Raw genomic sequence first — 21,803 nt, 5'->3', positions numbered from 1 at the left:
TTACATCTAAAACTACATTTTGCCATACTGCATTATAATTTTTTTTTTACTGAACCATTTCAGAGGAAATTACTTCAGATGTTGCATCTTTAAACTGTTGAGTTTGCATTGCCTCAACATATTCCCCTACAAGATGCCATTAACACCCTAACACAGTAAGTGATTCCCCAATACTATATAATTGAGTGCATATAAAAATCTCAATTGTTTCCCAAATGTTGTTGCTGATCACCAGGGGCTTGGTCCAGGTCCTGTTGCTCACCACATAGAAAGCCAATCACTGTGGCAACAAGTATTGCCAGGGAAGAAGATTTTATTTGAGTGATGTCAGCTGAAGAAAAGGGAGACCAGCCTCAAATATGTCCCTTCCCACCAACTAAAATTAAGGGTTTATATAGTGGGGAGGGAAAACAAGAGGGGCAGGGACAAGGAGTTGGTCAATAAGGCAGCAGGCGGTAGTATAAGGAGGTCCAGCATCTCATTGTAACCACAGGTGGGAAAACAGGAATGAGGCAGGGATAAGAAGTTGGTCAAGAAGCAGCAGGTGCCCCTCATTGTCCAGTGGCAGTGATCTGGAAAATCAGTTCCTGGTATCATTCAGGAGGCCTGATGGTTGGTTTCCCAAGAAAGGAACTGAGATAAGACAAATGTAAGTTTTCCAAGCTTCAAGGTTTTTGTTTGTTTGTTTGTTTTTTTAATATGGAACCCTTCACCAATTTGCATGTCATCCTTACAGGGGCCATGCTAATCTTCTCTGTATCGTTCCAATTTTAGTATATGTGCTGCTGAAGTGAGCACTTTTCTTTTTTTTTTTTTTTTAGACAAGAGTTTCACTCTTTAACCCAGGCTGAGGTGAAGTGGCGCCATCTTGGCTCACTGCACACTTCACCTCCCAGGTTCAAGTGATTCTCCTGCCTCAGCCTTCCAAGCAGCTGGGATTACAGGCATATGCCACCACGCCAGGGTAATTTTTGTATTTTTAGTAGAGATGGGGTTTTGCCATGTGGGCCAGGCTGGTCTCGAACTCCTGACCTCAGGTGATCCACCCACCTTGGCCTCCTAAAGTGCTAGAATTACAGGTGTGAGCCACTGCTCCCAGCCCAAGCTTCAGTTTTATGAGAAAATTCGGCCAGTTTCAATGTTTATTTTATTTGGTTATTCAAGTCTCTTAACATTCTTTTAATCGAAAACAGTCCTCCCACCAGCCCTCCTTCCCCAGCCCTTTTTAAACCCATAGCACTGAAGAGACCAGGTCATTGTCTTATAGAATATCCTTCATTTTAGATTTGCCTGATTGTGTCTTCATTCCCTAAGCTTCCTATAAACCAGTAGTTGGATTTAAAGCCTTGATAAGGCCCAGGTGGAGGATTTTTGGCAAGAACACATTCCAATTGACACTGTGTACTTACTTACTTCATGCTGTAACTCTCATCTGGTGGTTTCATTATGGGATCTACTAGAATATACAGACAATGGGAAGATCATATACAAAAACAGAACTCTGACCCACAGTCTGCAGCAACCAGTCCAGGAAGCCAAACAACTCCTGTAGCCTTTGGTCCCAAATGGCCAGGACTTGATCAATACCTGCCAGCTTCCCTAATTCTTGCCTCTGCTTTGAAAATCCTTTAGTAGGACCAACCAGAGAAGGCCAAATATGCTTCCCTAACCAATCACATAGGATACCCTGCTTCTAGTTAGCTCACCCACAGCCTCCAGATGCCAACAGCCTTTGATCAGGGCTCACCCGAAGCCTCCCCTTTTCCCACCATAAAGCTTTCTCACTCCCCTGATTGCCTTTGAGTGTCTGCAGTGGCAAACGACCATGGCTGACTCTCTGGGGATGTACCAAGCTGAGAACAAGTAGCTGTTGCTCATTCTCATTTGAGTGGTCTACAATTATTACAGAAGTGAAGCGTGATCACAGTTAAGGTGGTAAGAGACCGTTTACACTGTCGATGAACTTCAGACTTTTTACTTCATGCCTTGCTTATACTGCTTGGATGTTTTCCATGTGCCTATATTAATATTTACAATAAAAGCATGATTTAGATTTTCATTTAGAATTTATTATCTTAAACAAAGGTGTCAAATATGCAATTTTAAGTCAAGTTTTGCATATTTCGCTCAATATATCAAAATAATGTTCTGTAGTTTTAAAATAACAAGGTTTGTTGCTCTTTATATTAGACATGTAGTTAATTACATTGATCTCATAAAAATAAGTTTAATTTTAATTTGAATAAAAGAATGCCACAATGAAATACTGACCATTAAAAAAAATAAATAAAGGACCTTAACCCTGGGCAAACATATAAAAGCATATGAAAGTCACCCAGTATAATGTCTGACACGTAGTAGGTGTTTTGCAAATATTAGAGCCCTTTCCCATGGTGGTGCACACTGCACAAGACCAGAGAAGTCCAGACCTTTTATCTTTCTGGTCCCATCCAGTCATCACCCATAGTGAATCCCAAAGGCAGCATCTCCACCCACAGTGCTAGAGGACCACCGACTCCTCCTAGTTCTCAGGGGAAACCTCCCTGCCATCTTCTTCTTGGTGGCGGCCAATATACATTTCTTTCTTCACTTCCCAGGACGTTTGAAGTACTTGGTGTCCCTCCCTCCAAGCTCCTCCCTTCCCTTCAGGTCTCAAGGTCTCATCCAACACTTCAAGCTCAAAATATTACATAAGCATCAAGGGGGTGAGCCCAGACAGGCACTCTTCCTTGTCCAATTTCGGGAGAAGATCTCTATTCCCTATGACCCCAGGATATACAATGGCTATTCTACACTCAGCAATCACTACATGTGATTCCCAGGGCAGGGGCTGCAACTCTTCTGCTAAGAGCCCACAGAGCCCCAGGGCTCCCCCACCCCCACCCCATATACACACACACTCCAGTCTTCTCTGTCTTTCTTGAGGACTCGTTAGTGTTTTGGTAGTACCTTTGCCAGGGAAGCAGGCTCTCCGGGATGCACTTTGAACCTTACCCTACTGACATGGACTTGCGTTCTCTTACCTCTAGGCTCCTTGCCTGGCAGTTCTGCATTTTCGGACTCCCCTCCTCTGACGAGTCCATTTGCCACCACAGCAGTAACTGCAATGGGGTCACGACACCTGTTTTCTGTGTTATGTGGAAAAAAAATTAAGATACTGAACATTTATGTATGCTACCTTCTGGGTGTGAAGAAGGGAGCAGGAATTCACATTTGATTTAGCTGGTATCTGCAGAAAGCAGCAGTAGGGATTAAGAAATGGATAAAAATAGTGTTACTTTTTGGGATGAAGAGTGGCATGAGACTGATATCTATATATATGTATCTATATATCTGTACATAGATATAGATACTTGGAGGCGTTGAAACCTACTTGATTTATTCTGATTATTTAATACACACTGATGTAACTGTGATCCCAAAGTGTGCAAAGTTAAAGCCTTCAACTGCAGCTGAGGAGAGAGCAGGAATTGTACACCTGGGGACGGTGGTGAGTCAGGAATGACAGGCAGGTGGCCATGACCAGGGCAGCCTCCTCCCCAGGGCCAGTGACAGGGGAGTGGCCTGAGGAGCAGGACCCAAGGGTAGCCCAGGGCTGGGGAAGGGGGCAGAGACCTCCCCTTGGCCAAGGTCAAGAGCTCAGAAGTGCCACATGGCTGAGGGGGCAGCGGCCCTGGAAGGGCCAGAGGCAGGGCCAGGAGAGCACCATTTCCTGGGGGCCTGGGGGCACGGAGGCGTCCTACAGGAGAAGCCAGGAGGGGCTGCCTGCCCCTGGGGTGGGGGCCAGGCTGGAGGAGCAAGAAAGACCTAGGGCAGGTGCAGGGCCTGAGAGTCCAGCTGGCCGGGCTGGGGGCGCTCCCAGGGCAGCCTGGCCCAGGGAGCAGTCCTGACTCTGCAGGGGATGCTGAGCAAGAGGCCACAGACCCCTCAGGACCTCCCCTCCTCTCTCCCTAGAAAGGAGCTGGGGAACCTGTAGTGCAAATCTGTGGATCACTCAGTGATGGAGGGAGACTGTGCCCGAAGGTGGACACTGGGGTGCACCCCCTCCACCACCTCAGCTTCCACTGCTGTCCTCGGTATAGCCGCTTCTCGTAAGAGTGCAGGCCATGGACACCACCCTCAATCTGGACCGACATGGTCCGCTTCTCAAACTTGAGGTCTCCTGAGTACATCATGGATCGAAGGACAGACAGGCTGTGGGTCCCGATATCCTGGCAGCCATGCTGGATGCCCACTATGAGACAGGGCTCGAACTTCTGAATGGACCCTTTGTCCTTGATGGAGCCCAAGACACCCTGTGCGATCTTTACCTTATCCCCCTCGCTGAGGGGGGATTTCTGGCTGCTTCTGCTCTTCTCCATGGCATCCAGTGAGCCCATGCCCTGGTACTTCTTGAGCTGCACCCCGTCTGAGAAGTACTTGCCAGGTGCCTCCACGGTGGTGGCCAGCAGGGAGCCCATCATCACTGTGGAGGCTCCAAGGGCCAGGGCTTTGACCACATGCCCCATGGTCAAGATCGGCTATGATGGGCACATCAAAGCACTGGGCATACTCGGCCACCTTGTACACAGCAGTGCCCTGGGGCCAACTGCAGGCCTTCACTTCCTGGGTGATGCAGATGGAGCCGCAGCCCATGCCCAGGCACAGCCCATCCACACCAGCATCAATCAGGTTCTTGGCCTGGGCTGCTGTCACCACGTTCCCCCTAATCACCTGGAAGTGGGGCTACTTCTGTTTGATGTAATGCACCATGGTGATCTGATACACTGGGTTCCCTTGGGACGAGTCCAAGACTATGACGTTGACGCCCGCCTGGGTGAGCAGGTCCAGGCAGTATTCGTCATCCTCACGGGTGCCCACAGCTGCCCCCCACAGCAGCAGCTTGTGGCAATCCTTGGAGGTCAGAGGGTAGTCTCGATTCTTCTTCAGGTCGGTGTGGGCAATGATGGCCACCAGCTCATCACGATCACTGACAATAGGCAGCTTCCCTTTCTTGCTACACTGCAGGACCTCATTTGCCTCTTTCAACGTCATGCCTGCTGGGGCCACCACCAGTTTCATCCTTGGCGTCATTATCTCACTGAGGAAGGTGGTGTGGTCCCTCTCAGCAAGATGTCCCTTGACATCTCGGGAGGTGACGATGCCCACCAGCTTGCTGCCCATGGTGCCCGTCTCAGTGAGGAGGATACCAGAGAAGCCATGCTGCATCTTGGCCTCCAGCACATCACCCACGGTGTGCAAGGGGCTCAGCATCACGGGGTCTGTGATGAAGCCCTGTTCAAACTTCTTGACCTTCCGCACCTCGTTGGCCTGGAACTCTGGGGTGCAGTTGTGGTGAATGATACCAATACCTTCCATCAGAGCCATCCCGATTGCCATGTCAGCCTCTGTCAGTGTCCACAGGGAAGGAGATCAGCGGCGTCTTCAGCCCTTGCGGGTCAGGGCTGAGGTCAGGTCCACCTCATCAGCTATGAAGTCTATGAATCCTAGGAGAATCAGGAAGTCGTTGTAGGTGAGGCCGTTGGCGCTGGTGAAGAGCTGCTGCGCGGTGAGCCTGTCCTCGGGCACGTAGCCGGTGCCGCTGCTGATCAGGCAGTCTGCAAGGCTGCTGCGAGACCTGCAACGGACATAAACAACCGAGTGGCCACCTGCACAGCCACACTGCCGCCACAGGCCAGGCAGGCCAGGCGGGCCAGGGGCAGGGGCTCTCATGTATATATTTTTTATATCCCTTCTATTTTTGGGAAAAAAAAATGCCCCAGGAAGGTCTGATCACCAAATCCTTCCAGAGAGTGGTCTTTCAAGCCAAGGCGGTTTTCAGTCCCACCCACTGAAATCATCCAGTCCTTCATTCACCTATGTCGACCCAGCTCGGAGGTGTGACCTGCGAGATCCTTCATGCAATCAAGAAGTCAGGCCTCCACCTGGTCCTGGGGGTCATCTGAGGCCTGCAGTTTTGGAAGAGGAACTGGCTCCCCACTGTGGGGACATGTACCATGCCCACTGTGGGCCTGTTTTTCATCCCTGAATTCACCCCCCACAGAATGGTTCAGTTGTCATATCTAGCTATCTAATAAGCTTGAGGGCACTGTGTCCCCTGCGGGATGTCCCCATGTCAGAGCCCACATGCTTGACCATGCAGGCTGATGCAGTGACAAGCACGAAATATCGTGATTATAGTTCCTGCTCTCCTTTCCAGGGCTTTGAACCCAGCACATGATGTTGTGTGTTTCTTGTTCCACCAACTGGCTGCTGTGGAATGACTAGGAAACCTCTTGGATGAGGGTGGCATCTGGGCACAGGTCAAACTTTCTGAGAGTCTTTTTAACCTCTTTCGCTGCAGCCAGGAATGGCTGGATCTCTGCTGCTGCTTGCAGGGACTGTCCCATCCATACACGGGTCTGTGCTGGCTTTTGTCACCTGGGCATGTACAGCCACCATCTTGCCTGCTCAGCTAGTTCCATCCCTGGGTTCTAGAATGATGTCATAATGATGCCCATTATGACAGATCAGCCCAAGGCCGCACGCTGACCTAATCAATAAACAGGTGGGGCAGAGCTGTGATTAAGAAACTGAGTCAGTCAATTCCCACTTGTGAATAGACAGCATGAAGGCTTTAAACCTCTCTGAACCTGATCAGCATTGGCAATGACCTTCTGCAGATCCAACAACAGCACAGAAGAACGTATCATCAGGAATACATTTGGATATTGACACAACTTCATCTGCAGTCGGCTTGTCATCCTGAGCTCCCTTCCCAGGCAGCGTGGATATTGCACTGGATTTTGCTGACCAGGGAGTTGGGTTATAAGCGGTAACTCTAAACTCTTAATACTAGCAACATTGACAGTACCATATAATCCATCTATTACACCACACAGGAAAATCAAGCCCAGCAGTACAGGACAGAAGAACTGACTCCAGCCAGGATCAAGCATTGCTTTGGCATTGTTCTCCAATACCTGGGCCTTTCTTCTCCAATTGTTGGGGTAACCGGAGTGAGGAGCCTGAGGGGACCCAAAGATGTTCTCCTGGTAGGATTCCCCGCCATGGTCTTCTGCATTTGTAGACATTTTGATTGGTTCCATTTCTAAGAGCCAATTATCTGTGCTTTAACGTGAAATAAGGAACCTGCCTTCTGATCTTCAAGAATATGTACATGGACACACACCTTTCAGATTCAACTCTGAGATTTTTGGTTTTAAACAAACAATTGTGTTCATCACAAATGAAGAGTCCCTCAAGCAGCAGCCTCCTGGAATCACCTGCTGAGTCCAAATCTTGTAGCCCTTAAAAATACTATTTTTACAAAGTAATAAGTATTTAGGGTGCTATGAAAAATGCAATTCGAAAAAGTACATTGGTTTTTAAGAACAAGAGGAACTATTTAGAAATTATACAATATATTAACAAAAGTAAATATTTAATATATCTCAAACACAAAAATGTAAAAACCGGTTACCAAACATCAAGAAAAACTTAAACTTGTAAAATGCATTTAAATGTATTTTATCTTCATTCTATTATTAGCAGATAATCTTAATAAAAATGAGCTGTTATTTAAAGCAAAATATCATGTAATTTTAGATTTATCACTTTCTATTTCTATGGAAAAGCAACACCAGCATGCATTGTTGCTGAAAGTGAAACAGTTTTCTGATTCTGTTCTGTTCCACTCTGCGTTCTGAGATGTGTATCAGACACCAGCCACACACCCTAGATGTGCTCGGGGCACAGCCTGGCCCCACACAGCACTCTAGTCTGCAGGTGGGCACCTAAGGCCCTATCATTCCCACTTCTTATTGTCATATTTACTTATTTATCAGCACCTCTATCCATCTTTAAATGACTTAAGTGAGAGTACATTTAAGTAGCTTAGATGTTCCTAAGCTTCCGCAGAGCACGTCGCATCTGTGACAGCAATTCAGAAAAAGAACAAATTTTATTTTATTCTTAATAGTACACAGCATAAGAGAACAGCTTAGGCAGTTTACTGTAACTGATGGTCCTGATGTCCTTATCTATAAACTAAAAACTCCCCACAGAAGCTTCTGTAAGTATAATGTTAAATAAGTCTGTAAACACAAATAACAAGAATGCAATCCAAGTGCTCAGTTATGGGAAACTGGTGAAGAAAGGTACTGGTAAACCCACTGTGATGATGATGATGTGTGTGTGCGTGTGTGTGTACGTGTCAGCTTGGCTCAGTGACAGTCCTTAGTTATTCAAGCTAGGTGCTGCTGTGAAGGTATTTTGCAGATGTGATGGATATTAAGAGAGTATCCTAGGCTGGGCGCGGTGGCTCACACCTGTAATTCCAGCACTTTGGGGGACCGAGGCGGGTGGATCACGAGGTCAGGTGGCTCACGCCTGTAATCCCAGCACTTTGGGAGACCGAGGCGGGTGGATCATGAGGTCAGGAGATCAAGACTATCCTGGCTAACACGGTAAAATCCTGTCTTTACTGAAAAATACAAAAATTTAGCCGGGCGTGGTGGTGGGCACCTGTAGTCCCAGCTACTTGGGAGGCTGAGGCAGGAGAATGGCATGAACCCAGGAGGCGGAGCTTGCAGTGAGCCGAGACCACACCTTTGCACTCCAGCCTGGAGGACACAGCGAGACTAGGTCTCAAAAAAAAAAAAAAAAAAAAAGAGTATCCTGAAAGATCTGGCTGACCCCGACATAATCAGTTGAAAAGTTTTAAAAGCAGAAGCCTAAAAAGGCCTTAAAAGCTGAAGCTTCCCTGAAAAAGAAAAGAAATTCCACCCATGCGCAGTGGCGTCTGCCGTACTTGTGCCTGCGGATTTCCATTCTGCTCATTCTCTTCCCTCCTGACTGCCCATAGACAATAGCTGTGGTCTGTGCCCATGACCTCCCTGATTCTGGACTTGCTTAGCTAGCACCCACAATCCAATTCCTTTAACAAATTTGTATATATATATGAAAAATACTGGTTCTTCCTCTCTAATTAAAGCCTGGCCAACACACCCCAAAATTAGAAGGGGATGCTGCTGTTAGAAGGAATAAGGTATACATTTTAGGCCTTTCAAGACTCCAATAAATGATAGTAAAATAATAGCAAAGACAAAACTTACTTTGGGGTTAAGAAATCACAAATTGATACATAAACTTAATTTTGCTCCCCTATTAAAATCCTATTATAAAACAGTAAACATAGTAAAAGAATTTCTTTTAAAAGGACACTAATTTAAGAAATACAGAGAAAGCAGAGAGGCAACAATCACAAAATCATTTTGGAAGCTGAAAAGCAGAGACCAGTGGCAAATTCCTTAACAGACCTGATAATACCACATCCAAAAACAGCAGAAGAAAATGTTAAGAATCTTTAAATACACAGAACTGTGGCATTTTTACCCCACAGAAGTTGGGGTGGAGGGGACGCTTAAGTACAGAATGGGTAAAAGCTGGGCGAGAAACCGATTCCTAGTTTCCAAGCCACAGAGCTACAGCCTTTTCCTCGACATGGCCGAAGCTAGGAGGTTTATTCTCTAGAGAGTGTAAGAGGGGTCTGGAACTAGGGGATGCCAGCACGGATCCAGAGAATGGGCGCCACACTGAAAACAAAAGGATGAAGTGACCACATGCTGTCATGCTGAATGCTGAGTGCGAGGAGTCCCAGCCTTCTTCCCCTACTGGGCTCAAAGATGCGGCCAGGCCAATCCTTCCCGTCACATAGGAAGGGGCCCCTTGGGTAATCTGGCAAATCTCTGAAGACCTAAAGAGACCACTGCTGCGCTTCCCCAGTGAATAGCCCAGCTAGACCATCCTACAGTGAAACTCAAAAGACTCAAAAGACCGCACTCTCACCCATTTGATCTAGACTTTTACATTTCCCAGGCTTCATCATTAGTCAACACCCAGTGATTACCTGACACCTGAGGTTAAAGCCTCTCATGTGCAAAACCAAGACCAAGGCAACAAACAAAACAAAACAAAACAAAAACTTAGAGGAATTGGAATTATGTGGGATGAAGAAAAAATATACTATCCTCAGATAAGATATTGTATTCATGAAACAAGCACAGGAAGATATAAAAGAGTTCTTGGAAATTAAAAACATGTTAGCAAAACTGAAAAACTCAATAGAAGGGACTGAAGGATGAAAGTTGACTGCATCTCCACAAAATAAGAGTAAAATGACAAAACGACACTGGAGCAACCAAAAAATGAGGGAGCTGGCTAGACCCAGGGGCTCACACCTGTAATCCTAACACTTTGGGAGGCCAAGGTGGGAGAATCATGAGGCCAGGACTTTGAGACCAGCCTGGACAACATAGTGAGACCCGTTTCTACAAAACATTTAGAAACTGGCTGGGCGTGGTAGCGTGTACCTGTAGTCCTAGTTCCTTGGGAGGCTGAGGTGGGAGACTCGCTTGAGCCCAGAAGTTGCAGGCTACAGTGAGCTATGATTGCACCACTGCACTCCAGCCTGGGTGACAGAATAAGATCCTGTCTTAAAAAAAAAAAAGAAAAGAAAAGAAAACGAGGGAACTGTCCCGGATCCCCAGCACATAAATAACTGAAGCTCCAGAAACAAGAGGGAAGCGGTCTGCAGCAGATGCCCACAGCCCTTGCTGTTTTGGCTCTCAGGGTCTGCGTGGCCACCCCAGCCTCCGGACTCCCAACCCAGACATAAAAATCCACACACCAGGATGAACAGACTTTGCTAGTTTTTTGTTTGTTTGCTTTTTTGAGATGGAGTCTTGCTCTGTCACCCAGGCTGGAGTGCAGTAGCACGATCTCAGCTCACTGCAAGCTCTGCCTCCTGGGTTTACTCCATTCTCCTGCGTCAGCCTCCCGAGTAGCTGGGACTACAGGCGCCTGCCACCACACCCGGCTAATTTTTTGTATTTTTAGTAGAGACGGGATTTCATCGTGTTAGCCAGGACAGTCTCGATCTCCTGACCTTGTGATCTGCCTGCCTCGGCCCCTCAAAGTGCTGGGATTACAGGCGTGAGCCACCGCACCCAGCCACACTTCGCTAGTTTTTACTTCGTCCAGCCCTGTTCAAGAAGAAGATGCATAGGAGAAGATAAGCCCAGGAACCCTCCTGTGGAGAAAGAATTCAGATCCGTGGCTAAGCTTTTCTCCTCAAGTGTTTCCTCACAGGAAACAGGTTCATCGAAGGAGAGGAAGACAGGAAAATCAAAAGAAGTCAACATTCCCAGAAAAATAGAGAAGAGGTGTCAAGATGACAGCTGGCACCAGACCCCGAAGGCAGTGATTCTGGTCTGGAGCAAGGATTCAGGACAGACACGTCAGGAGCCACTGGCACCAAGATCTCTGCGGGCTTCCTGCAGCTCAGCTGAAGACAGGTTGCCCAGGTGATCCCATCCACATTCCTTCTACTCGGCTTATCTGGACATGATGGAAAAGCTTCCCGCCCTCCAGATCAGCTGCAGTCCTCAATCCATCCCACAGCAGTGCTCGGCTTTGACTTCCTCCTGAAATCGAAAGGTCAGCTGTGGGGACTGCAAAAACAGAACTCGGCAGCCGGCACCCTCCATCCACATTCTTGCCAGATGATCAGGGTCTCGTCCATGGATAGGGCGGCCCTGATGGTGGCAGCCCTGCTACACCCAGGACTCATTCAAGCCTTGCTGCTCCCTGGCTTCCCCAGAAGGGCCCCTCGTAAATTCTGGGGGAAGCTGAGGTCCACTCTGACCTTGAGATCACATTACGTTCTCCAGAGGACTTCATTCAACTTTGGGAACATGGTGCTTTCCCCACACAGCTAATCTGTGCTTCATGCTCAATGTTTTTAAAACCGAACAATATGCGAAGAGCAAGGAAATTATTAACTACAGGTCAGGCTAGCGCTTACTTTGGTGGAGGGCGTGGGGCATTCAACTGGGTGAAGGCATACGAGTGCTTCTAAGGTAGTGGTAGTGTTCTGCTCCTTAAAGATGGAAACACTATCCATTTTTCTCTTTAAACTATACATTTATGGCCAGGCACAGTGGCTCATGCCTGTAATCCCAGCACTTGGGGAGGCTAAGGTGGGAGGATTGCTTGAGCCCAGGAGTTCAAGACCAGCCTGGGCAACATAGCAAGATCCCATCTCTACTTAAAAGCAAAACTATACATTTATATTGGATATGCTCTTCTCTAGGTAGGACATCTTTCACAGTTGGGGGAAAAAAAAGATAAAAACACACAGTAATAGGGAAAACTAAAGGGGAACCATCAGGACTCCAGAGACTATATTCTATAAAGGGAGAGCAAATGAAATAGTATGGACAGACAAGAGAAGGCTGAGGGAAGCCACAGGCCAGAAAAGTAGCAGAAGGGGCAGTACAGAAGGTCCGCCTGCCATAGAGCCCCCATCCGCTGAGGTCCACCATTCACACACGAGCACGTGCGCCCTTGTCTGCAGTTTATGTTCACTCTGCATCCCTTCCTGTACTTCACGTTTCTCTTCATCCTTGACATCATGACTCTTGTGGCCCTGTGTCTCATCAACCCCACAGGAGGCGGCAGCTCAGCTTCCTGGAGCAAGCCTCTGGTTAGTCCACTGCTGTTGAGCCTCAAAGCTTTGTCTCTGCTGGAAAGAAAGGCCTGAGGCTTCTGGCTGGTGCTCGGCTTCTCCTCCAGAGCCGCTCAGGGTCCGCGCATAAGCATGAGGTCTCCTCCTGCCTTGAAGCTGGGGTTTCCCGTAACCTCTGCTAGGCCAGGAGCAAAGTCAAGCTCCATTTGATTCCTGTTGCCCACCCGTATCACAGAATCATAGCTGTCAGCATGGGAAGGGGCCGCAGAGGTCATCTCGTATTCAATTTCTTGGCCTCATGGCTGGAGTTGAAAATCTGCTTTTCCAGAATGATATGAGCCAGTGTGAGACAGACACCATCTCCAGGAGGCCCATTTGGCTGTGCCCACAATCCCGCCGCCCAGCATGGTCTCCATGTGGTGTAAATAAGCCTCTAACCCACCAGGGTACAAATCCTCTCAGGGCTGCTTGACAGCATGTCTTGGGGCTGCCCTGCAAGGCCCATGTGTCCAGAAAGAGCAATCTTAACTGTTGCTTAAGAGCTAAGAGTTAATCTTAAGAGTGACTTAACTGCCTTCCATTTGAAAAAGACATAGGATTTCCCCCCCCCCTTCTAATTATAAAAGAAAACCAAGGTGGCTGTAGAAAATCTGGAAATTACAGAAAAATCTAAAGAAGAAAATAAAATCACAATGGCAGAAGTGCAACTGTGAAGGTTTGGCATCACATCTGAGCTAGAAACCAGCCCTAAAACCACTAGCCACTGCCCCAACCCCCACACCCCCATCTGCCCAGCCAGTGACTTAAAATTGATGGTGTTAGACCGGGAGCAGTGGCTCACACCTGTAATCCCAGCACTTTGGGAGGCCGAGATGGGCGGATCACCTGAGGTCAGGAGTTCGAGACCAGCCTGACCAACATGGAGAAACCCCGTCTCTACTAAAGATACAAAATTAGCCAGGCGTGGTGGCGCATGCCTGTGATCCCAGCTACTCAGGAGGCTGAGGCAGGAGAATCACTTGAACCCGGGAGGCAGAGGCTGCGGTGAGCCGAGAGCACGCCATTGCACTCCAGCCTGGGCAACAAGAGCGAAACTCCGTCTCAAAAAAAATTAAAAAAAAGATTGATGGCGCTGTTGCCCACTCTGAGGATGGCGCTGGGTGTGGGCTGTCAAGGAGGCACAGGCAGGCCTTGTCCCTACAGACACAAGGGCCCACTCCAACTACCAGAGCCCTGCACAGCTCTGTGACACCCCGTACCCATAGGTGAGATCAAGACTGCAGGGCCATGGTGGAACTTTACCCAGCAGGAAATGATGAGGGAGGCATCCACACCAGTCTGCCCCCACCAGCCTGGCCACCAATGCAGTGTGAGTGAGGCTTCTGGAGAACATTCTGCCCCCAAGTCCCTCCAAGAAAAAGGATTGGAGAAGGAGGGCTCTGCTCTGCCCCAGGCCTCAGACCTGGCTTCCTGCAGCTAAAGGCCCAGCCTGCAACATGGAGTTCAGGCCCACGTGGCCTGTTCTGGGAGTCCAGCAATGCTGGGTGATCTCCCAATGTGATGCTGTCAGGTGCCACAAAGCAGCCCCCATTCAGGTGGGGCCGTTCCCAGCTGGGGGCCCCAGACAGGGCCCTGACTGAGAATGCTGCCCAGAGCACTCAGCTCACTCCCTTTTGCTTTTCCCAAGCCTGCAGAATTGAATGTGAGGGCCAGAGGGCAGGCTCTGGGTCTCACACAGATGGGCAGCCTGGCTGCAGTCACCAGCTCATGCCACACTGGACAGATGGGCGGCAGGGAAGGGGAGGAAGAAGTGAGAGAGAGGCTGACGCAGCAGGTAGCAGGGACGTGAATTGTCATGTGAGCCAAAAAGAAACTACACAGCAGCCAACTCCAGCTACGTGCTGCAGAGAAGAGCAGCTGTCTCAAGTTTAGAAATACAGGAAAGCTGACCGACTAGGAAGAGATTAAAAACTCGCATCTTCAAACACAACCTTACAGAAATTGACCTTTATTTGTTGTACTAAAGCCTGTTTAACTTTTGATACAAAGTAACATTTTAGTACAGAAAATCCCAGTCTGTCAGCTCAGTACCTGTGTGTGCACACTGTACCATCTCAGTCCCACTCTGCCTGCAACTTAGAAAACAGCCCCTACCCCCAGAGGGTCTGCGAGTTAATACCTTGAGAATAGTCTACAGTTTTTCATAGTTTGTCTGAGCTAGAAAACTTGTACCTGTAAAACAAAGGACAGCATTGAGGACTGAAACTTGTCTCTTTTTTGAACAACTGTGCAAGAAAATATATCCCTTTTTAAAAAACATCAGTATGGCTAAACTACAATCTAGTGTCTAGAATTACAAAGAATAAAATGAAATCAAAGATTTCTCGCTAGTAAAATGAAATGTTAGGAACAGTATTAAAATATAGGTCCTACCCCAATGACACTTACACAGAGCCCAATACAGTACCTATTATTAACAGGACGCACAGCTTAAGGAGGAACCACATCAAATCTTCAGCCAGACATATCCAGCCTCAGAAGTGCAAAAAAAAAAAAAAAAGCCCAAACGAAGACACCCACATTGAGTAAGGTGCATGCCGTGAGTGCTGTAACCAAGATTAAAAAGACCTTAGTTTTTCTTTTTAGACTGTTGATAGTGACAATAACCATTATGCTTCCCCTAAAAGCTCTCAATTCAATGTCTGAAACATGAATGTTTTCATATTAAAAGGAACTGATGTACCTGCCACCCTCTAAAAGGTTTAAGAATTACCCTGCAAACATTGCACTGATGAAGGCTGTCACGACTTACAGAGCCTAAGGAGGACCCAATGGCAGGCATCAGCACAGCTGACACCACCTGGACCCCACCGCGGCCCTGCCCACGCAGCTCTCACAGAGCAGACACAGTGCTCAAGTAATAAGCACAGATGGAGGAGAAACGAGAGGCTGTGGAAGGCAGGAGAGAAAGGCCGAGAGACGAGTTTGTAAGAACACCAAAGTCACCTTCCCCAGTGTGGGAGGAAAATGCCAAAGGCACTGGTTCTGCTGCCACAGGCAGTCTGAGCACCTGCAGTTGTGACGTCCTTCCAGGAGAGGTGCCACCGAGGAGCAGGAACTTTGTCAAAGCTCTGGTCCCACCAACAAGAACCTCCCAAAGCAAAGCAGCCCCCATTGAGGTTCCAAGGTCGTTTTGCTGAAGACGGGAACGAAACCAACACCAAAGCGACAGGGGTTGACAGAGGGGGCAGGGGCTGGGCACCAGCAACATGGAGCCGTTCAAGTAAACATAAACCACCAAATACTTAGAAAAGGTTTGTAAACGAGTGATCCAAAAGGTTCTCTTTGCAGCATCTCTGATCAGCTGGCTAAAGAAAGGTGGGTGCTGAACCCGTCTTTAGTGTTATCTGTTTTGTGTTAAAGAACACGTGTGACAGGGGCAGAGGGTGCGGGCCTGGGCCTGGACCGCACGCAGCTGTGGCCCTCTGTCTACAAAGGAGGTGCTTCTGGGTCCTGGTTCCGGATCCTTCCCCTGCATGTTCATAGACGGACAGACTTCTACTTTGAGTCGCTAGAAAAGAGCTGAGCCTGGCGTCCCCTCAGGCGGCCAGCTGCAGTCATCCACAGCACAGCATTCTCCTAGAGCGGGCAGGCTGGAATCCACAGGACTTTATTTTGTTCTTGATTGACCATTGCCAAGATCTGAGTGCAAATGCTTGACAGGGCTCCTCCCTGGATGACCCCTGCAAAAGAGACCCCCAGACACATGTCATTCAGCTCAGAGTTAAGACCCCAGGTTTGAGGCAAGGCAGTACAGTTTGTACTCTTTCTACTGTGTGGCTGTCTGCTTTGAGCTACTTGGCACTCTGCTCCATCCCCACCTGACTCTCCTTCACCAACAAGAAACTGGGAAAGAAAATTGCCCCTCGTGAATTGATCACTCACATGTAAACTGCCCACCCCACTGCAGTAATACCCTGGGTTGGGTTTGCGATGGTTGGGGGAATCCCAGGGCATCAGAAAGAAGTTTGGAGGACATGTAGCGGTGGTCTAATCGTTAGCAGGATTCTGCAGGAAACGACCAGTTTAAGGAGCCAGACAGCTCATGGCCAAGAGGAGAGTCACAGCACGATGATGACTCCAACTGGGGCCAGCTCTGTACTATAGGAGTTTGACGCTGGGGTCTATAGACAGCAGGCCAGGGGAACTCCAGTGTGCTCCACAGAACAGCACCTGGACACAAACCAAGCCCCCACTGCAACAAGCCACGCTCAGAAACTGACAGTGAGTGTTTAGAAATGGGACGTTTCTAACGGAGTGCTATGGAAACGGGACGTCGTAATTTTATGTCTGTTGAATCTAACAAGAAAAAAATGGAGCTTACCTTTTCCAAGTTTTAGAGTTTTAAAATTTTCATCTCTCTAGGAATTGTCAGTGTATTTGGCTAAATACCAGTCTGTGAGGAATTGGAAATGAAAGTACACATATGCGCACACACACACAGGTATGCACACCTGCACATGCACATACCTACACACACACGGGCACCAAGTCCAGGTCCCCGGACTAGATCATAACACTCTCCACAATGCAATTAGAATCCCTGTCCCATCCTCTGTGACTGCAAATGCTAATACCCTGCAAATGACAGACTTTCCTCAAGAGGCTGAATGAAGGCCGGAAGGTGAAATAGAACCACACTTCATTGAGTTTGTTTCACTTTGAAGACCAGAGATGGTAAGGGGGCAGCAATTTTTTTTTTTTTTTTGCCAAATCCCACTGCAAAACTGGCCTGCCCTGGAGGGTGCTAGGGACAGATGGGCCCCTAGCCACTGCTGGCACACTGGGGGCTGCTGCAGTCCCTGCCATGCCTGAGGACACTGTGGCTGCACTAAATGGCACCTGTGCTGCGAGACAGACCCACCACTGCACATGTGGAAACGAGTGGGCAAGCCAGGCAGGACCTGAGGCCAAGATCAGTGAGCTTAACATTCAACCCGTGAGAATCCTGACACTGGCCAGGGGCTGCAATCTGAACACCTGACTTGTCAGCAACGTGCTCATGACGGCACTTGGGAGCATGTAGGCAGCACGGGCTTCTCCACAGCTATGAAAACTGTCTTGGGAAGCCTCTGCTTCCTTCCCTGCTGCCTGCTCCCTGCTCCAGGCCCACGCACACCTACCTGTGAAGTACCTGCTGTACTCCTGCTCAACCTTCTGCGCCGCCTCAAACTGCTCTTTGGAATGCCTCTGAGTCACCTTGTCCCTCAGGTAGATGGGGTCTCTCTGCTCCCTGTGGGAACAGCCCGACACCAGGCTGAGCACTGAGCCTCCTCCAGGCCCTCTTTCCTTCCTCTGTCCAGGCTAACAGGGGCCCCATCGAGGCAGGGGTAGGCTGTGGGGGGAGGCCCCACGTGCTCCCCACATAAAGCGCAGCAACAGTCTGCAGGCTGTGGGGGAGCTCTGGGCAGAGGGCGGAGGGAGGGCACCCCAGTGCATGCACTTGGAGCAGACGCACCAGCAGCCCCAGCACAAGTCCCAGAAGCTCAGCAGCACAGAAAGCCAAAATGGAGCATGGTCTTGGTGAGCCACTGGCCCAACCAGCACAGGAGCCGAAGCTCAGCGAAGGCAACAGCTCCTGAGTCATGAGCCAGCTCGGGGCTGAGTGGGACTCTGCCCAGGCCACCGGCTCCCCTGCTCCTAAGCAGCACGTAGAGAGGAAAGGGGGCTGGGGCAGGAGGGGAGCTGCGCAGACCAAGCTGGCCATGCCCAAGGAACAGTGGCAGCACCCAAATGGCAGACGGGCGTGGGGAAGGGGCTGCGCTTGGCTGACACCACCTCTGAGTGGGGGACAGGGCCGAGAGGTAAGGGTCATTTTCTACATGTGCTACCTATTTCAAGACCCTCGGCCCATCTCTCATTCCTCAACCCCCCACCCCAACACACCCTGCTCCCCACTTGGGCTCCCAGCCATAGCTATGACAAGGCCCTGGCGGAGCCCAGGGAGCCAGTCACTTACTTGACATGCTTGGCACTCTTGTAGTGGATGAAGATGACAATGGGGTAGATGTGCATGTGGTGCAGCCGCTCGATGGCGTGGGGAGCGATGTCCAGGAGGCAGTGTCGGTTCTGGGGGTAGGGGGTGCAGAGTGAGCCCTGGGGGGCAGGGAGGGGCAGCCAGCGCCCTCTCCTGCCACCAGCAGGACCCACCTCACCTCACAGAGCTCTACCCACAAACAAGGCAGTAAAGCCACACGGTGCACCGTGGGGAAACCGTACCCAGGAAACTCCCAACAAACCCCACTCGCTGTGATGAAGGCCAAGGATGGCAGCCAGGGCTGGTGGGGCCCGGTGGGGGGTGGCCAGCCCAACTCCAAACTTCCTTTCCCGCCTTTGCCCAGATACAGGGACTTTCTGAAAGCCCTGCCCCACCCTGGCCTCTGAAGCATTATTTTTGCCAGACTGAGCAAATGAAGAGCCAGAGTCTGGTGAGCCTTTATGTGGCTGGGACTGAAGTACGTCTGTCGTCCCAGGCCTCCAGGTGGAGTGCAGGCCCGTGCACTCCCCACCCCCAGATGCTCCTCCAGGGCATTCCCCCCACTAAAGCTCGCCCACTTTCAGCAGTGAGAAGCCAACACCTTCATCTCACAGAGAAGGAAAGCAAAGCCCAGCGAGCAAGCTGAGCAGCCTGGAGAAATGCAGCCCAAGGAGCGGCCATGTCCTCCGACTCTGAGTGTTTGCTCCGCCAGCACTCCCCACAGATGTCCCCGCCCTCATGTTGCCTAGGATGTTCGAAGGCACCAAGAGACATAGCCCTTTTAGGGGCAGGGACCCTGAGGGAAGGTACGTTCCTGTCCCCAGAAGGTGCATGTGAAATTGTTCGGCACATGCATTTGGGGACCCCGTTCTGGAATGCTCTGCAAGAGGCCTTTCTACAGAGCTCAATACTCTCATCAGAGATGAGACTCCCCACCACCCGCCAGAGAGGGAGACGGGCGGCATGCACACAGGGCAACTCCTCCACCCCCGCCAAGGGACGTGCCTGCAGCTCCTCCACCCCCGCCAAGGGATGTGCTTGCAGAAACACACAGCAGCCATGAGGGCAAGCCCAGGCGCAGATGAACTCAGACTAACACAACACGGTGGGCTTAAGGTCTGAGAGCCGCTGGGGCAGAGGATCACGGACCAGGGGCCCAGACCTGTGCACAGGGGGTCTAATACTGGATGCCTAACCCTCAGACTGAAGCCCTGGGTACCTTTTCTGTGATCTCCTTTATTGACGCCACAGTGGTCACATCGAAATGGCCGCTTCTCCGCTTATAGTCGACAAACAGGCAATCTTTGACACCCCGCTCAATGGCCTGCTGGGAGGCCTTCATCACCTCTGCAAAGCACAGACACAGGAATCAGGGAGCCCCAGGCCCTGCTGAGCCCCAGCAGAGGGAGCAGGGGAAGAATACTGCTCAGCAGCTGTCAGTACCCAGTCCTGCCATGCATGAATCTGACCCACGTCAGGAGGCTCTGAAATACTGCGAAATCCGCCCCCCAGTGCTGCCGCCCATTGTGCACAGCTGGGCAGGCAGGCGCACAGGGACATAGAGACAAAGAACCCAGTAGGCATAGAGGGTGCCCCATGCCCCTTACCAAGGGGACATCTGCAGAACTTGCCAGGCGCCTCATTCACCAGCATCTCTTTCACCACGTCCAGCAAAGGCCCCAGAATCAGGACAGGCCTCAGAGCGGCACAGTCCACCTTCTGGACCCGCTGATAGGCCAGGCTCACCGAATCTGAGGGAGAGAGAGCAGCAGTGTCACAGACCCAGCGTGGAGTGGAGGACCTGAGTGGGGCTGGGGTACCCCGCTCCCCGACCTTGCCCACTCTGGTTTGCCTGGGACTCCCCCAGCTTCAGCACTGAAAATCTCATGTCCCAGGTACACCTGGGCATCGTCACCCCTGGAGTCCAGCATGAGCACCCCCCACGCCCTCTGTGAACACCAGAGGCAGCTGGTCTCAACCACTCATCCCAGAGCTTCCTTCGGCTCTGATTTTTCCTCGTGGGTCCACACCTGCTTCCCCTGCCCCATCTCCATTCTCCTCTGCTCTCTGGCAAGGCAACCTCTGGGGTTTGGCAGGAGAGCTCCCACTCCCCAGGAAGGTGTGGTCAGTGTAACCCAGACCTGCCCAGTGAGAGAGGTGAGGCCTCCCCCATCTGCACGGCTAGAACGCATGAGTGCTGTGAGCCAGCTCTGGCCATGCAGTTGAGGATAACCCTTAAGAAATAGAAGAGTCACAAGATGGGACCTGGGTCCTGGATGATCCTCAGAACACAACTGCCTCTCCCACATCACCCACAGCTCAGGCTTATAAATGACAGAGAAATAAACTGCCCATCATGCTTAAGCCACTGTTACTTGGTTTCAGTTAAAGCAGTCAAACCAATATCCTAGTTGATACATGCAGTAAACCTCCCCTTGCACCAAATGAATAAAGTCCTTGCAGGGAGAACATGGTCTAAAACCCAGCAAGCATCTTCCTGGCATCTCCCTGGTATAAGTCACCGTGCTGGCATGTCAGAAACATAATAAAGAATAGAACACAGAGTTCCTGCCATTAAAAAGGGCACGCTTTAACTAGAGTCACAACAGAGCAACACATGAACAGCAAGACAGCACGCAAGAGCTGCCTGGCAATTCCAGGAGTGACAGGCTTCAGTAGACACTGTGGCTGGATGACAGGGTGAAGAGACCACTTGAGCAGGCCCAGGAGGCAAGTGGGATGAGAGCGGTGTCTCCAGAAAGAGCAGGGCAAGAGGGTAAGTATGGAGGTGACAGGGAGGGCAGAGCACAAGATGGCAGCAGGCTTGGGAGGAACGGTCCATGAGAGGCTCAGCCTTGAGGGATCTGTACGCATATGCAGAGCAAGGAGTGACTGCAGAGTAGGCACAGGGACCAGGAGGCAGAGGTCTCAGGAGAACACAAGCACAGTGCCAGCTGCAGCAGCAGGCTCCATGAAGACCAACCTGTGGGCAAACTCAGGGGGAATAAGTCAAGTCTCTCCTCTTCCCTTGCCCTGTCCCCACGTGTGTTTTTAGAAGTGATCTCTGCTGGGAGTGGTGGCTCACGTCGGTAATCCCAGCACTTTGGGAGGCTGAGGCACGTGGATCGCTTGAGGTCAGGAGTTTGAGACCAGCCTGGCCAATATGGCAAGACCCCATCTCTACTAAAAATACAAAAATTAGCTGGGTATGGTGGCGTGCGCCTGTAGTCCCAGCCACTTGGGAGGCTGAAGCACAAC

General features: G+C 50.2%; 1 protein-coding gene, 1 non-coding gene and 1 pseudogene across 3 annotated transcripts in view; all 3 read right to left on the bottom strand.

Moving 5' to 3' along the window:
- Window positions 1–693: 693 nt before the first annotated feature.
- LOC114670275 (U6 spliceosomal RNA) lies at window positions 694–798 on the bottom strand. The gene has a single exon (XR_003719743.1). It is a non-coding gene; the product is annotated as a U6 spliceosomal RNA (small nuclear RNA).
- Window positions 799–3,828: 3,030 nt separating this feature from the next.
- Window positions 3,829–5,850, bottom strand: LOC144331125 (inosine-5'-monophosphate dehydrogenase 1 pseudogene; annotated as a pseudogene).
- An 8,650-nt stretch (window positions 5,851–14,500) lies between these two features.
- DLG5 (discs large MAGUK scaffold protein 5) overlaps window positions 14,501–21,803 on the bottom strand; it is a 134,321-nt gene continuing 127,018 nt past the window's right edge. For both annotated transcript variants that reach the window (XM_028826435.2, XM_015147183.3), the window contains exons 28-32: window positions 20,153–20,296; window positions 19,765–19,892; window positions 18,528–18,637; window positions 17,692–17,801; window positions 14,501–16,251 (exon numbers count right to left, since the gene is read on the bottom strand). In XM_028826435.2, coding sequence (XP_028682268.1) covers window positions 16,148–16,251; window positions 17,692–17,801; window positions 18,528–18,637; window positions 19,765–19,892; window positions 20,153–20,296 — 596 coding nt within the window. In that variant the 3' untranslated portion in view covers window positions 14,501–16,147. The remainder of the gene's footprint in view (window positions 16,252–17,691; window positions 17,802–18,527; window positions 18,638–19,764; window positions 19,893–20,152; window positions 20,297–21,803) is intronic.

This window comes from Macaca mulatta, chromosome 9 (assembly GCF_049350105.2).
Source record: "Macaca mulatta isolate MMU2019108-1 chromosome 9, T2T-MMU8v2.0, whole genome shotgun sequence".
NCBI lineage: Eukaryota > Metazoa > Chordata > Mammalia > Primates > Cercopithecidae > Macaca > Macaca mulatta.
Note: the sequence above shows the minus strand (reverse complement) of the source record. Positions and strands in the feature narration are given on the sequence as shown.